At 37.6% G+C, this 17,743-nt stretch overlaps 1 protein-coding gene across 1 annotated transcript in view; it reads right to left on the reverse strand.

Annotated features, from left to right (window-relative positions):
- LOC145220143 (adhesion G-protein coupled receptor G2-like) overlaps positions 1 to 13,874 on the reverse strand; it is a 67,336-nt gene extending 53,462 nt beyond the window's left edge. The window contains exons 1-6 of the mRNA XM_080087429.1: positions 13,603 to 13,874; positions 10,753 to 11,078; positions 8,237 to 8,368; positions 7,059 to 7,120; positions 5,118 to 5,238; positions 3,847 to 4,056 (exon numbers count right to left, since the gene is read on the reverse strand). Coding sequence (XP_079943555.1) covers positions 3,847 to 4,056; positions 5,118 to 5,238; positions 7,059 to 7,120; positions 8,237 to 8,368; positions 10,753 to 11,078; positions 13,603 to 13,666 — 915 coding nt within the window. The 5' untranslated portion in view covers positions 13,667 to 13,874. The remainder of the gene's footprint in view (positions 1 to 3,846; positions 4,057 to 5,117; positions 5,239 to 7,058; positions 7,121 to 8,236; positions 8,369 to 10,752; positions 11,079 to 13,602) is intronic.
- Positions 13,875 to 17,743: the final 3,869 nt, after the last annotated feature.

Below are 17,743 nucleotides of genomic sequence, written 5' to 3' on the forward strand. Positions count from 1 at the left end.
CTAGACGTCAATGGCCTCTTACCGATCTCCCAATAGGTTTAGATTGCAATCGGAAAAGTGAAATTGAAACTGGAATTGAAAAATGGACGGAAAGGCTATAGCCTTGCAACCGTTTTCGGTGCGAAAATATCAAAAAATTCGAAATAATACTCAATTTCTGATGGGTTTGAACCGGATAATTCTAATTTCAAATAGATTCTAGACGCCTATGGCCTCTTACCAATCTCCCAATAGGTTTAGATTGCAATCGGAAAAGTGAAATTGAAACTGGAATTGATAAATCGACGGAAAGGCTATAGCCTTGCAACCGTTTTCGGTCAAAAACATTGTAAATTTGGAAAAATATTCTATTTTTGATGGGTTTGTGCCGGATTATTCTAATTTCAAATAGATTCTAGACGTCTATGGCCTCCTACCGATCTCCCAATAGGTTTAGATTGCAATCGGAAAAGTGAAATTGAAACTGGAATTAATAAATCGACGGAAAGGCTATAGCCTTGCAACCGTTTTCGATGAAAAAATAATAAAAATTTGGAAAAATATTCTATTTTTGATGGGTTTGTGCCGGTTTAGATTGCAATCGGAAAAGTGAAATTGAAACTGGATTTGAAAAATCGAAGGAAAGGCTATAGCCTTGCAACCGTTTTCGATGAAAAAATAATAAAAATTTGGGGAAATATTCTATTTTTGATGGGTTTGTGCCGGATAATTCTAATTTCAAATGGATTCTAGACGTCTATGGCCTCCTACCGATCTCCCAATAGGTTTAGATTGGAATCGGAAAAGTGAAATTGTAACTGGAAATGAAAAATCGACGGAAAGGCTATAGCCTTGCAACCGTTTTCGATAAAAAAAATAGTAAAAATTTGGGGAAGTTTTCAATTTTTGATGGGTTTGTGCCGGATTATTCTAATTTCAAATGGATTCTAGACGTCAATGGCCTCTTACCGATCTCCCAATAGGTTTAGATTGCAATCGGAAAAGTGAAATTGAAACTGGAATTGAAAAATCGACGGAAAGGCTATAGCATTGCAACTGTTTTCGATGAAAAAATAATAAAAATTTGGGGAAATATTCTATTTTTGATGGGTTTGAACCGGATTATTCTAATTTCAAATGGATTCTAGACGTCTATGGCCTCCTACCGATCTCCCAAAAGGTTTAGATTGCAATCGGAAAAGTGAAATTGTAACTGGAAATGAAAAATCGACCGAAAGGCTATAGCCTTGCAACCGTTTTCGGTGCGAAAATATCAAAAAATTCGAAGTAATACTCAATTTCTGATGGGTTTGTGCCGGATTATTCTAATTTCAAATGGATTCTAGACGTCTATGGCCTCCTACCGATCTCCCAATAGGTTTAGATTGCAATCGGAAAAGTGAAATTGAAACTGGAATTGATAAATCGACGGAAAGGCTATAGCCTTGCAACCGTTTTCGATGCGAAAATATCAAAAAATTCGAAGTAATACTCAATTTCTGATGGGTTTGTGCCGGATTATTCTAATTTCAAATGGATTCTAGACGTCTATGGCCTCCTACCGATCTCCCAATAGGTTTAGATTGCAATCGGAAAAGTGAAATTGAAACTGGAATTGATAAATCGACGGAAATGCTACAGCCTAGCAACCGTTTTCGGTGCGAAAATATTAAAAATTCGAAGTACAGACGAATCCGGTTAATCGCACCATCCATTTGCCAAGGACATTTGATGCGATTAACCGGATTATGCGATAATCCGGTTGCTATGTAAACAGCACACGTCGTTAACAAAAGTGCTCATTTTCACTTCCCCAGCTAAAACAAAGTTGCAGTGACGCTCAACTATGGCAACGGAGTAGCGATTTCTCTCTTTTGTTGCCGAGAATTGAAAAAAGTACTCTCAAGTCAAAACTAGATTTATCACGCAATACATGACGTCATGCTTCCTAACTGTGTTGGCTATGGTGCAATCGCCCAAGTGTGTTGAAGAAACATTAGAAACGCACACACACTCTTTAATTGGCGCACACGCCACAGTTCGCTTGATTTGTGCTTTCTCTTGCAGTAAGGTTTATTTGAAAAGATATGTTACATCGCATCGTAGCCAAGGGACCCAACATTTCAATTTAGGAACTTCCCTATGACGACGGTTTATGACGTTTTAGTTTTGTTTTTCCGCAGTTTCCCTTATAAATGTGCTAGGCCTCTCGCTTAATATACAAGTGCTAGGTGCATATTTGTAAGCAAGCCCAGATCCGAAAGTACACGACCGAAACCTGGTCAAACTTACAACTTTGGCACATTCTACAGCGCAAGGGCGCTACGGTGAGCTGCATCAGTTTCTTTTATAACCCATTATCCAGTAGACAAAAAGAATAATTGATTTTAACAAACCTTTAAAGCCTCAGATTGCGGCGCTACTTTTTGGCTTACTCAGCAAAACTGCAGCTGCAAGATTAGCGTGACTGTCACGTGATCAACGTGTGATCGTTGCTTGAAAAATTTATCATCCACCTGATAATGTTGCTTAAGGTCACGAATATAAGACATGAAATATAGCAATCATTGGCACGTTACCAATTGTGTGAATCTAAACAACATCGTGTGATTACTTGCGATCTAACATTTTTTACAACCATTACGTGTTTGGCGGGCTTTGAGATAACTACTCCTTGCTACCGCACAGCGGTAAACTGAACGCCGATTTAATCTCCTATTAACTTTTCAAAACTCTTTTATGGTCGGGACGTGCCATTTAGAACGTTAAAATTAGATGCGTTATTTGGTGTCGAATGCGAATCTACGTATTTTTCGCGTACATTACCTCCGGAGGAGTTCCGGAAATATTTGCATGTAAGTTATTCAAAAGCAACTACACTAAGTCGTTGAAACATTGCGCAGCTATTCTGGGATTAACGGTTAGTGGAATAGTTATCTTAAAAAACTAATGCGTAGCTAAGGTTGATCTTCCTTTTACATTAATTAAAACAATCAAACAAAAGTCCAGTTGAATTTTTAACTGTTGCTACGGGGCAGGCAATTAGACGTGCACAATATCAAAAGGGATTGCTTAGTTAAGGTTGCGCACAGATCGGTTGATTTTACTATCATATCGTCGTTTTTTAGTCGAAAAACTCGGTCTGTTCGACTTTCACATAGAGATCATCAATCCGGTTAATCGCATATTTTGTTGAAAATAGATGCGAATATCCGGTTTATGCGATAAACCGGTATGCGATTAACCGGACGATTTTCTTAACAAACCATGGGCGACGGTTTGGGATTTTTGATTGTGATGCAATTAAACGGATTATGCGATTAACCGATATGCGATTAACCGGATTCGTCTGTAATACTCAATTTCTGATAGGTTTGTGCCGGATTATTCTAATTTCAAATGGATTCTAGACGTCTATGGCCTCCTACCGATCTCCCAATAGGTTTAGATTGCAATCGGAAAAGTGAAATTGAAACTGGAATTAATAAATCGACGGAAAGGGGATAGCCTTGCAACCGTTTTCGATAAAAAAATAGTAAAAATTTGGGGAAATATTCAATTTCTGATGGGTTTGTGCCGGATTATTCTAATTTCAAATGGATTCTAGACGTCTATGGCCTCCTACCGATCCCCCAATAGGTTTAGATTGCAATCGGAAAAGTGAAATTGAAACTGGAATTGAAAAATCGACGGAAAGGCTATAGCCTTGCAACCGTTTTTGGTTCGTGAACCCAACTGATTTAAAGTGGCCCCAAACGATGGCATACGTATTTAGCGATTAAACATATACTAGCTATTTTACCACCAAGACGTTAGACTTGTTTCCTCTTATTAGCGAATAAAGTCCCCGTATGACATCACACTCACTAGGTTGGTTCTTTCCAGAGATGGAAACAATACGTCGGTGTTGAAGATGAGAAACGATACTCGGACCGGTTGCTTAGCGACCAACAACGCCTCGTCCAATGAGGAGCCGGGGATGGTCACGTGCACAGCTGGGACGGCGGAAGTGACGTTTGAGGGTTGGTAAGTGACGTTTTTGAAACCACCGTCTCCTTGCTGCTTCGGCTCGTTAACCTGAGTCGAACCAAGTGGAAATGTTTATTATTAAAAGTAATTGGTTTTTAATTACTGGTAATTACTTTTTAGAATCGACCTGTTAAATTGATTCTGAGAATCATTTACTTGTTCTATTACCATTGTTGCAACGATTTCCACCTTTCATTATATGTATTTCACAAGTCGGGAAATATTTGCTTCCAGGTTAAAATCGGTTCACAGTGTTATAAAAACAAATTAATTTCGCTAAATAGCGCCTCCAGTGTCTATAGAGAGCAATAAAAGGGATTGAAATTAGAAAAAACCAATAGTTCCTTCACAAACACGATCATTCCTCAACTGAAAGCTCAGCAGACTAAACTGACTGACCACGCAACAATCAAGATAAGGAACGCACAAAAGTTCCGGCTATAATCCAGTTTGAAACCGGAATATCCTGGCGAAAATACACCAAAAGCATGGTACTTATTTTTACACAACAATTGAAAGTCGTTTTTCGTTTTACTACAAAGACGTGCGACGTTGTAGCACTGTTCTGCCTACAGTGCTTGGTAAACATGTTCAAAGGCCCAATGACATACAGAAACCGGCTACAACTAGTTTGAAACTGAAATATCGCGGCGAAAAAACACCAAAAACATGGTACGTGTTTAATGGTGAAAATAACGGCCCAAATAGACGTAAAAAGCGACATGCTTTATATTTCATACGCTTCAAACACTACAAAGGGGTCTGTTTATAAGTATAATAACCAATATTACGGCCCAATTGGAGCGACGCTTGTTTCGCATCTTTTTATCATTTCTTCACGTGACTCAAGCTGATACAAACGGGGGTAACTGATGTGGCCCTTTACGTCACTGATGATGGCATGAGCATTTGCTGAAACGTTTGAACAATAAAGCATGTGAATTTTACGTCTATTTGAGTTGTTATTTTCACCAATAAACTTATGAACAGATCAGCGTATAGTGTTTCATGGTACGTGCATTTACACAACAATTGAAACTCATTCAAAAACATTACCTTGTATTAGTTATATTGCAACTACCTCTGTGTCATTATTGCGTCATGCCCACCTGGATTACTGTGGTTGATGACGTAATAGTGACGTTTGTAGCTTTAGGCGGGAGCTGCAGGTTGAATGTGAAGTTTTGAATGATTTGCGCAACTTGTTCGGGTTGTCGTAATACGCTGAAGCTGAAAAAAAAATATTAAAAAACTGTTTTCGACAATAAACATTCAATTCATATAAGTTTATGTTTAATAGTCGCACAGTAAACCTAGGTAAAACAGGATTCGGTTAATCCGGATCTTTACCTAATTCGGACAAAACTTGAGGTACAAATGGTTTGTAATGTGGTAAGACTTGAACTAATCGACATCGGTTAACCTGGATAAATTTTTTGGCACAAACGGGCCCGTAGGGTCACTTTTACTTCAAACTGAAAATTAGAACCTCCCAGTTCGTTGCTTGGTGGATGAAGACTATAATAAACCTTGTGCCTATTCTTTTAAACCAGTGGTCGGCAACCGCCGGTCCGCGGCCGTATAATTTTTCAGGTTAAATGCGCGAAAATATTTTGCCCATGTTTTCCGGGGATGATACACTAATTTATGCGTTTTCGTTGCTAAATATTTTTAGTTTTTTAAAGGCCGGTCCGCGATAAAATTTCAGTTTCAAAAATGGTCCGCAGTAGAAAAAAGATTGCCGACCCCTGTATTAAACAATGATCTTCTTATATCCCTATTACTCAACTTTTTTTCTTACATGGCCCATAAAACGCTTTTTTAGATTCTTATAACCCACTCTCTCGACAGCATGGCAAAGCGTCATCATTTAATCTTGTTGTGACTCGTATAGGCATTGTTTTGAAGTGCCCCACTTTAATATATCATACATTATAGTGAGAAACATGCTTTTGAATATAATCAAAGAGTGTCTTAAGAAATGTATTAATGCTAATAATAAAACAAAGATTCCAGTACATTCGCCAAGCTTTATGGCCCATTTTAAACTGCTCTGTGGCCAATCAACGAGCTTTGGCCCACTTGTTGAGAAAGTGTTGCCCAAAACGTCTCGTTTGTCACATTAAAGTCATTATATAACGTCAATTGAAGGCGTTACACCGTTATATAGGTATCTGAATAATGTGATTAATATATCAGTGGCATTATTGCATGAACGCTTCCGGGCTTATGTGAATGTATCTTAGCTCAGTAACATTAAAATGTAAACTAAATTGAAACTAACCCTTATTTCATATATAGCTGTGCTTTTACAGAAATCGTCCTGAACCAACGTGCGCTCAATACAGATGATTCAAGTTACGGATAATCACAACTAGTAACTGAAGCTTTCAGTACACCTAAATCAATCTGTGTTTTTCGTGTTGCAATGTATTGTAAATAATATCGATTTCGCCGATATAATGGCATCCTCAGTTCTAAACAAAAAATAAATACTTAATTTTATTTTATTTCTTGTTTAGAACTGAGGATGCCATTATATCGGCGAAATCGATATTATTTACAATACATTGCAACACGAAAAACACAGATTGATTTAGGTGCACTGAAAGCTTCAGTTACTAAGTTATAACCCTTATTTCAGTGACTCTAACTAAAACAACAAGTTCGTTAATGTGTGCGGGGTTTTAAACGTTAGTGCAGTGGTTCCCAAACTCTACCGTTGAATTCCTCATTTAACAATTCAAAACATATTCATCCCCCCCACTTTACTACACAGCGGATATAAACCATACAAAAATCATTTAATGAAAATCCTTCCCGTTTGGCTTAGAGCAGGGGTTCTTAACCAGGGGTGCGAGAACTGTTCCTAGGGGGGTGCGGGGATGCTGAATCATTAAGGTTGGTTTGGCTTATTCTACATGAATACAAAAACCCAGGGGGTGCGAAAATTGGTTGGTAATTTGAAAGGGGTGCAACATAGAAAAAAGGATAAGAACCGCTGGCTTAGAGTATTGTTGGCAGGCGTGAGGTTTGAACCCTGAACCTACTTGTTTCCGATGTTGCTGATGATGTTACTTGTGATGTTGAGGACAGTTTCCAGTGTGCTGACCTAAAAAAACATACCAAACATTAAAAAAACAGTTTTGCAGAAATAGCAACTCTAAACCAAAATAGCTTTAACGCTAAACGAAAAATCGAGACTAATTTTAGATAAAATAATAGCAGCGGTGTCACAGTTTTGAAGCAACATTGTAAGTATAACCGAGTATTGCTCATCCAGCAGTTTTATTGTAAACAACCAACGTTTCGACGTCCCATACAAGACGCCTTCATCAGGATAATGGCATATCTTGCAAGACAAATTTCTGGTTGCAATTCGTCGCTTTATAAGAGCAATACTCGGTTATACATTAGTCTGGCAGCAATAGCTTGTTTAACATTGTAAGTGTTGCAAAAAAAGAGATTTTATGACGTTAAAATATTTTAGAATTTTGATGCCACAATTACGTAACCAGTTAGGGTCGTTGCAAAAATAGTGTTGTTGCCACTTTTTTTCATAAATTTTTCGTTTTGCTCAACAGGCAATTGTACGTAACTAATACGACGTTTCTATGTCTCATTCAGGGCACGGGTTTAGCTCCACAAGAAACACCCGCTAAAATCAGTGAGTCGTGTTGTTTCATAATGCACAGAATTGATTGAGTGTGTGCTGCAAATATCTTTATTCCCTAACATTCTTTATCCGTATAGAGGTTTGTCAGCATTACAGTTCGTCGCTTACTCCATTTGAATTGTTTAAAGCCAAAATTAGTACTGAATTTCAACACGAGTTTGCCATTTACAATTTTTGTTTGGCACACAGTTTAAGAATCACTGGCTCACAGTCTGACATAGTTGTTTCAGTTTTCCGACCTTGGATTAGTTGTTATTTATACTCAGTGGTGGGATTCAAATTTTTGGTCAAAATTTTTTTCTTACATTTTTTCAGACGGTTTTATCACAAAAGTCATATTTTTCAGCCGGTTCTGTTACAAAAAGTCCATTTACAGTAACCTTAATGCAAACCGGTTCGCTGATCTCATAAAATTTCGTGATACGGTTCTACAGAACCGGTGCGAACTGGCTGAATCCCACCACTGGACACACAGTTTGAAAATCACTGGTTCACCATCCGACAGAGTAGTTACAGTTTTCCGACCTTGGATTAGTTGTTGGTTATACTTACACTAACGTTGGTCATGGAAGCACTCAAATTCGCCAACGCGTCCACTGCTATTTGTTGATTTGACGAGTTTTGTGAAGTGAATTGCTGGATGTTTTGAATCATGTCATTTTCGTTGTTGCTCTGGTTCAACTTCTGAAGAAAACATTTGAAAGTTTTGAAAACTGAACAATCTAAATAAGTGGTTCCCAATATTTGACGACGAATTCCTCACTTAATAATTCCAAACATTTTCATCCCCAATATATTACATAGTAGATGCTAACCACACAAAGATTATTTAAAACTAGGTCTTTTATCAACTTCACAGGTTATATTCTCAGAGTTAAATTGTCTATTTACAAACCACATGTAAAAATTAAGTAAATTCCTCTCCTCAAGTTTAAAATTCTTTCCTGTTTGGGAACCACAGATTAAATGTTAGCTGAGAAATATTACACAAAATAGCGCAGAACACATTCAATACTGGAGTCAATTACTGGTGATCTAAAATAAATAGTAACAAGTGAACAAGCAACAAGTTTTCCACTAAATTGTGATGTAAGCCAAGTCCAGAACTGTAACAAAAATATAGTCAATGAGGCTCTAATGAGGGACGAAAAACTGCTAGATGATCTTTACAAACGTAATTCAATCAGTTTTGAACCAAGGATGCCACAAGAGCGGCAAAACCGACATTGTTACTAGTATGCTGTTTGGTTACTTTAACTACATTGCCAAACAACAAAACCAGAGACTGATTCAAGTGTACTGAACGCTTCAGTTTTGTGTTTATCCGCAAGTGGAATCGTCTTTACTGAGTATACGTGCTTCGGGACGAGTTAAGACAGGGGTGGGCAAACTTTTCAGTGCAAGGGCCGCATTCAAAAGTTCTTAATGTCAGGGGGCCGCATAGTATTTTACCAACGGCCCCCAATTGCTTGCTTGTTTTTTTTTATATAACTGGTGTAAAGAATTAGGTTTGTATCCTATATATACCATTTAAAGCCGCCTAAAATGCTCAGATCAAAAATTTCTTACTTGACGCATAAGTTTAGCTAAACGGAGCTAACTGTTTATGACGTCATAATCTGTGTTGTGACGATTGCGGTGCCTGTTCTTTCGCATTGTTTGCACACAATAAGCAGATAAAAAGCCTGGCGCAATCGGTTACTAGGCTGGTAATCTTTTTTTCCAGTCTTACGAAATCTGTTTTTAGCAGTTTCAAAATCAAAATATTTGGCAAAATAATTTAGTTACGTCACCGCCGCCAGCACGTGTATTTTTTGACATACATGGTCACCGCCTCACAAACTCGTCTCCGCGGCCGCATGTAGCCGTACGGCCGCAAGTTGTGCCCCCCTGATTTTGCCCAAAATATTAACGGAGTATATTTTCAGCTATGTGCAAATACGTTAGTTGTCACTGAAATTATTGGACAAATATTGGTTGAAACCCCACAATTGCAAATGTTTCAAAATAAACAAGCATTTGTTGCAACATAGGCTACACCACGTCTTTTTGTCAAGAAATTATTGCGCCAACATTAATGTGTTAACGATTCTAAAGCCGTGTTTAATGTCCGTTTGCAAAGTATTGCAACGACCTAAACTTGATCCAATGTGATAAAAGTTTTGGCGTCAACAGTGCAAAATGGGCTGTTTGAAAACGTGAATCGCTTTTACTTTTATTTACCTTTATCGAACGAAGAAATTTTGTCAAGTGACGATTTGCAAAATAACGTGGCAGACACAACCGGCTATAAAGCACGTTAAAAGTGTCTGTGTTTAGTTCCAAAGTATGGTACGGGTACAGATATTGCACATGGTATAGGTATCGGCAAGTCGCAACCCCGGTATTTTTTAAAACTCGTCGGCTGTGCTCATAATACTATTCAGTGTTACTAACATTCTCTTTAAAATTCACTAACATTTGGCGGGCCGCATGAACTCCTTTGCCGGGCCGCATGCGGCCCGCGGGCCGTAGTTTGCCCACCCCTGAGTTAAGATATAAATCCATAACTGAGATCAGCCCTGAAGCATCTATACCAGTGGTTCCCAAACTATGCGCCGCTACACACTGGTGTGCCGCGAGATGTCATTAGGTGTGCCACAAAAAATATTGAAATTAAAATCAATCAAGTAGAGTAGTAGTACCAGGTGTTTAGACTACTAGGCCAACATGCTCCACGTCTCTGAGATGTTCAACTAGGCTATTTAACTATGAGAGTGACCTGTACAGCGGCTTTATGACCTCATAGTTAGTGCCTTTGTCAGCTAATTTACTGTGCCATTTTAAACTGAAATAACAAAATTCAAACATATTTTTATTCAAATGTTCGAAGTGCGCCAAATAATTTTTGTTTTTTCTAAAATGCGCCTTAAAAGAAAAAAGTTTGGGAACCACTGATCTATACAGACCAGCGATCACATCATAATCATATGTAAATCACAGTACGCCAGACCTATTGAAGACGGTAAAAGGCCTGGCGTATTGTGATTTCAGAAAAATTTCTGTTCGAACATAGTTTCAAAACTTACTGGTGAATTGTCGGTTGTTGTTGAGATGCCTGGATCAACAGAAGTTCCATTCTCGACTGGCCCCGAGTATGCTGTCGTTGTACTGTTGGTCTTAATTGCTACTGTAGCTGTTGGTAATGGCGTTGTTGTTGTTGGCACTGATGTTGTGTTTGTTGGTAACAAAGTTGTTGCTATTGTTAGGTTTGTAGCTGATATGTTTGTTGCTATTGTTGAGTTTGTAGCTGATATGTTTGTTGGTGGTAATGTTGTTGCTATTGTTGTGTTTGTAGCTGATATGTTTGTTGGTGTTTGTGTAACGTTCATGAGAGGTTGCACAAAACCACCAACTGCAAAAAAACAAAACATTTAAACTGGTTTATAATCTATGTCAGTGGTCCAGTCTTTATAAAGCCACCCGAATACTTTAAAATCAAACATTATCACGTAAAAGAAACGTATTCTAAAAATAAGAGCACTATATACCAGGGGTGTCAAACTCAAACAACGTTGAGTCGAGGGCCGCACTTTCGAAACATTTGTTACAGTTTAACATAACAACAACCAAAATGGATAATTTAAAAGTAAAATGTTCATTAAAATCAAAATGTTCAAAAATGTTAAAAAAACATTGTCATAAATAACAAAAAGATATACAGTGTAGCAGAGTAAAAGAACCAACTGTGCTTTATTGCTTTGTGTGAAAACAATGGCATACAATGACGCAACAATTGCAATTGCTGAATCTAAAGATCATCCTAATTTTTGTGTAATTGGATCATGTGAACTTCTGACAGGGTATTACGCCTGGGTAAAACATATAACTTCTAAAAGTTACTTCGCGGGCCGCACAAAACCTCTTGAAGGGCCGAATGTTTGACAACCCTGTTATACACGGACTTGGATAGTAATTTAATCTTAAACATAACTGCCATAGAACTTGTCTTCCATGACAATGAAGTGTAAGCTATCAAATAATGATTATTGTTGTGTGGTGATACTGTGAGTCTCCACCTGGGCTGCAAGGTGTTTGAAATTAGGCTGATATGATGGGAAAGTTTTTGCGTTTAAATTCGTAATTACGTTTCAAGTTACGAGTTTGGTAATGGTTGAGCGAAGCTTGAAAAATAAGACACACAGGTTTACCTCCATTATCAATAAATGCAAACTCCTCCTCCCATTCTGTTTTAAAAGCTATATTCTCCAGTTTATCTTTTTGCAATTATTTCTCAACGACATTTTTATGGCTAAACTTTGCAGTTATTGTTAGTATAAGCAGCAATGCAAATGCAAAATGCTTTTAATGTCCGCCCTGACTTTCAGCTTCAATCTGACAATACATTTGACTACAATCCACAAGCTATCACGCTTCTGTACAATAATGTTCTTTTCGGTTTTCGGAATGTACATTGGTTATTACAAACAGTCAGCCTATTGTTAATACATGATAGAACGCATTGTTTTATCAACGGGATAAACAACTTGGCAAGATGGGAAAATACATGGCCAACATTCAAGAGCCGCAAACAAAGGCTTAGAGAGCAGCAGTTTGGCCACCGCTGATATAGAATACATCATGCAGACGTTCCAACAATCTCTGTTGTCACTCACGTTCATCATAGTCATAGTAATAAGAATCTTTCTCATAAAATGACAAACTTTTCAGAATTCTGTACGTGCCCTTGAGACTCGTGTGAAGCGATTGCAACATCATTTCTGCAAATTCTGCAATAGTTGTTCACGAGGAAGTTAAAATTGTGTAGGAAATCAATCCAACTGTATTGACAAATCATGTTCGGACTTTGTAATATTTCCTGTCGCAGTTAATTAAGATGCAGATGCGACTTTGTGATCTGGTGTTTGCAAGCTTTTACCGTATGTTTTGTCCTGTGCTGTGATTGGACGCTGCTTTGTGTGGGAATTTGTGCAAGAGCAGTGGTTCCTTTCGTAGACCGTGACGTTTGTGGCTCATTTTCACTAACCATTTCACATTTTCGAGTTTTTTTATGTTAAGAAAAGTCGAACACCGCAATTATAGAAGTATACAATCGCAAATATTGTTGTACCCGTTCTAAATGAAACGGTCGTTTGAGTTACTATGCTAAACAGAATTCACAGGCTAAGTTTTTATGATACGGAAATAATCATTTCGAGTTGGATTAAGTTTTTGCGAACTGCTCACAAGTAGACTATTTTGAACTACCGCCTAGAGAAGAGTTTAGTAGACTACAGACATTGCCGTGCAAATAAGTCCATATAATACCGACCGAAGGTGTATCACCACGACGTATAGTTTCAACCTACTGATCATTCGAGATCCAGAAAAAGCTGATCGTTATCACGATCTATACGCAAAATTACCAACATAATCGCGGTGTTGATAAACACGTTACTAAGGCCATTTACTACATTTCTATCGACAAACTTTACAATAATGACAGTTTACACACTAAATGTAGCTTAGAGAAATTGCGTCAAATAAAAACGCCATCAAAACGCTTGATCAAATTATTGCTGCCAGGCATAATATCAAGTTTTATTACCCTTTACTTCGCATTCAGTGTTATTTACCCTGATGAAGGCGATCGTCGAAATGTCGGAACAAAACTACATTTGCCAGAAGAGCTCTACAAACTTGACACACACAAAACGATTGATCAAACTTTTGCTGCATACAATCACTCTTGCAGTTTGATAAATACAATTTGATTTTTGTATAAACGTACAAATTAAACACCAAACGTTAAACACAAAAGTAAAAACCATTGTTACATAAAGCTTGTTAAAACATGTACCTGAGCGTACAAATTAAACACCAAACGTTAAACACAAAAGTACAAATCACTATTACATAAAACTTGTTAAAAAATGTACCTGAGTTTTGTCCGACAATGACGCCAAGCACAACAAACGCCTTAATACACGAACTTAACTTCATACTACCACGGTGTTTACAGTTTCAACGTGCCACTGCCTAGCACTGAGCGAAATTTAATAGGGTACGTTAGTTATATTTCGATATGATTAAGTACTTCCTTAAGCATTGCCCGTATAGCTTCAGCAACAGTGCGGGCTTATTTCTCTAAATAAAAACAGACTGACGCTAAAATGAGGATGCTCAATTTAATTTTATCACTCTTATTTTACTGATCAGTAAATTGAGTTCATACTGTTTGTCGAAACGACTGTGGCTTATTAATTCATAGATAACTGTGAACTGCCGTAGGGCGTAAATGCTAGTCGAAAACAAGACCGCGTTTGTATATTGTTATGTCTTCTTTCATTGCATCATGACTTCTATTTAGTTTTCTTTTAATCTTTTTGCTTGTTCGTAGATACTGACGATGCTGTTAAAGCGATCTTTAAAATTAAAGGATGAACGACTAAATGTTTTTTCTTAACTTATATCCATAGTTTTCTTATATTATTTTGTTTTGCTGCTAACTGTGTGAAACACTGGTTTACAATCAATCACCCATGAGTTAATGTAGAAGCCGTTATTAAGGGCGTGTAAAAGTAGACCGGTTAATATTTACTACTTGGCTCTAAAGTTGATACCTGCAACACAACAGAAAGCGCAAAGCAAAACGACTGTGGCCTATTAATTTCATAGGTTACTGTGATCTACATCAAGGCTTTTATGCTAGTCAACAGCAAGAATACTTGCACAACGTTATTTTCTTCGATTTGTTGTGACACCGGTTTGGGCCCACTGGTTTATAACTACACACACTTTTGCACAATGTTATTTTCCTAGTTTTGTTGTGACACCGCTAACTATCAGACCAGGGGTGGGCAACATACGGCCCGCGACGGGATTATGAGCGGCCCGCAGACAGGTTCAGGTCTTACATGATAATTTGACCCGCGGCCACAGTCTGCCGCAATTCCCCACTACTTGCTTACTGCGCCAAATTATAGTTGTAACGGACAGTAACGCTCCCCAATAGCGTATTTATTTATATTAATCGCGTATTTATCCAGTGATTTAAAACGGATTTTTGACCACCTAAAGTCCTAAACCAAATACATTCAAGAACATCACAATTACAATACAGTCCAAACAATCTAACTGATATAACATACAAATATTTACCACAGCAAATTTAATGCATACACCACAGACTTAGATACTGCTGAATTAACTAGGCTACACGTGTGGAAACAAAGGAAACCGTGAAAGCAGGCCACCCACACGGACGTGTAAAGGTAGACCGCTTCATATTTACAACCTGGCTCTAAAATTGAACTACCTGCAACACACCCGAAAGACAAAAGCAGCGCAACGCAATACCTAATTGAAAACCATAAATGACACGAATTGGAATAAAACGTATTCATTTTATTAATCAGACGTTTCGACAAAAACCATTGTCATCATCAGTGAATGTATATAAACGCGCTTGTTTCCGCTTGTATTTTACTTTCACTGATGATGACAATCGCTTTGGTCGAACAGTCTGATTAATAAAATGAAAACGTTTTATTTCACTTCGCTGGCAATTTGTTTTTTAGTAAAGCTACTATTTAAGTCCGTGTCTTGTGTACATAAATGACACGATTTTGTAATTTTGACACAATATCTAGGAAACTGAAAATGGCACGACTCTGAAATTTTGACACAACATAGACCAGTGTTTCAACGAAAGGATAAACTTCACCTACTAAACTGCACAACTAGTGATCCATAGCCTACTATCAGTTAAGTATCGTGGTTTGTTTCGAAGTGTTTTCCCACGAGATCAGCACACAAACGGAAGTGACATTAGTAGCCATAGGACGCATCTATTGAGTAACCATGTCGGTATTGATTTAGAACAGTGGTTCTCAAGCTTTAGCGTTGTCGGGTCAAAATAGTAGTTTTTTAACTGTGCAGAGAGCCACAAAACAACGAAACCTGGCGAAAATTAAAAAAGTTTATTTTTGCCTTGAAAGCTAAAATAGCAATCTTTGGTGGTTTTCTAGTCTGTTGCGAGCCGCATGCGAAATGGAGTTGGGAGCCGCATGCGGCTTTGAGAGCCGAGATTGAGAATCACTGATTTAGATGTAGCTATGTCAGTGACGTCGCAATGCTATGACGTACGTTACTGCCATTATGGTCCAAATGACGCGTCTCTACAACGTAACTAACCTTAAGTTCCAACAAAACTAAACCCTGGAGACCTTACCTCGCAAAAACACAAGTCATCAAACGACACGTCATTCCTGATGACGTCACACAGGGTGAGGTTCCTCCCCACATCCCAACTCGAACCACGTCACTCAAACCAAGACCAGCACCACGTCATCAGTCCTTGACGGCTGTAGTTCGTCCGCAACGCTCGAACTGCGTCATACGAAAACACCGTAGTGACGTCAGAACGGACTACGTCACAGCTCAACAGCAGGAGTTCGTCGTCGTTTGATTCTGATTACGAAGAAGAAAATTAAACAAAAAACATTTTTTTGTGCATTTTGTCAAAGATATTTTAACTGTGTTTGCCAAATATAATTTATTTAACTTGAATAAGACAAGATGCTTGCATAAGCAAAATATATTTGTTCTTTATAATTACTAAAGCTAACTGATTTCAGCCTTGAAACAAACGTGTCCAAACTTGTGGCACATAGAATAAAAGGTGGAAATCGTTGCAACAATGGTAACAGAATAGGGCAGTGGTTCCCAACCAGAGGAGAATTCCCGACTAGGGGAGAATTTTGTAGTTTGTAGGGGGGAATTTGTGTCATAATATTAATCTCTTACCGATTGTCTATTTTATGTGTTACTGCTGGACGATATTTTAGCAAACTAAATTTGTAGATTTCAATTTCGACTAAAAGGGTGCACAGGACAAAAAAGGTTGGGAACCATTGCCATAGGGAATGATTCCCAAAATCTGCTTACTAGGACAATTAACAGTGTTTGATTAAATCGATGGTTAACTTTAAATCACAACTACAATAACACACAAATAAATGTAGCAAAAACAGCAAGTTTTGATAAATAAACTAATCAGACTACATGACAGCCTGCCAAACATGTCATATTTGCAACAGTTAAATTCCAAAATATCAAAGAGCATGATATTTCAAAACAACTTTACAACAAAAATGTAAACAAAATATTACCTTGGTTGCCTGGACTTTCAGGTGCTTCATGACATAGCCAAGATTGTTATACTTGACACCCTTATTTTATGAAACATAGACAAATAGAGACCTACATAGCAAATGTGTTCATCACAATAAGGCTGCCAGCTGTGCTGTAAAATTAGGCTGAAAGCAAAAATGCGGCAAAACCAATTACGCGCGAAAATGTGCGTCTTTGTAATCACGCCTCAAGCAAAATTCCTCCCTAAAGCTAAAAAGCAAAATCATCCAGGCCTACAGCACCTTACAAATTGACTACTTGCAAAAAATCGTGTACAAAATAGCATATACTTACAAATAACAATTTTCTGTGTCAAAAAATATGTTTGACGTCAGAGTGACGTCACGACGCGTGTTACGTATCTCTATAATGACGTGGACAACAATATGTAAACTACACTAGTATATGTGCTGGAATGAATAACTTAATTATGACATGTGCCTCAAAAGTAATTTAACTAGTTTGTTTTTTTAACTGTTACTACATTCGTTAAGATTATTCTTATAGCTTAAGTTTACATGTTTGATTTAAAATATTCTAAACTTGCTAAGTTTGAACATCATCATAAACAATAAAGGCAACAGAATTAATTTTTACGGCTTGCTGGGACCTTGCTGAATTTGTTTTAGCTGGCAATTGTCAAAAAGTTAGTGAGCCTAAAAAAGGGTTTTGCCTGTTATACTAACTAAACTTTTTATTAACATCATCGCCTAGTTCTTAAATAGTTTATTTAATGTCTATTTTAACTGTTTTATAAACACAAACCTGCAACTAAATAACTTCACTCACATAAAATCTCTTGTCCTTTGTCCTCTATTGTTTTCGAATGTGACGTCAGAAACCCTAACACGTGTTTGCTTGTTAAGCAAGTTGTGGTATTTTGTG

This window comes from Phallusia mammillata, chromosome 3 (genome assembly GCF_965637545.1).
Source record: "Phallusia mammillata chromosome 3, kaPhaMamm4.hap1.1, whole genome shotgun sequence".
Lineage (NCBI taxonomy): Eukaryota > Metazoa > Chordata > Ascidiacea > Phlebobranchia > Ascidiidae > Phallusia > Phallusia mammillata.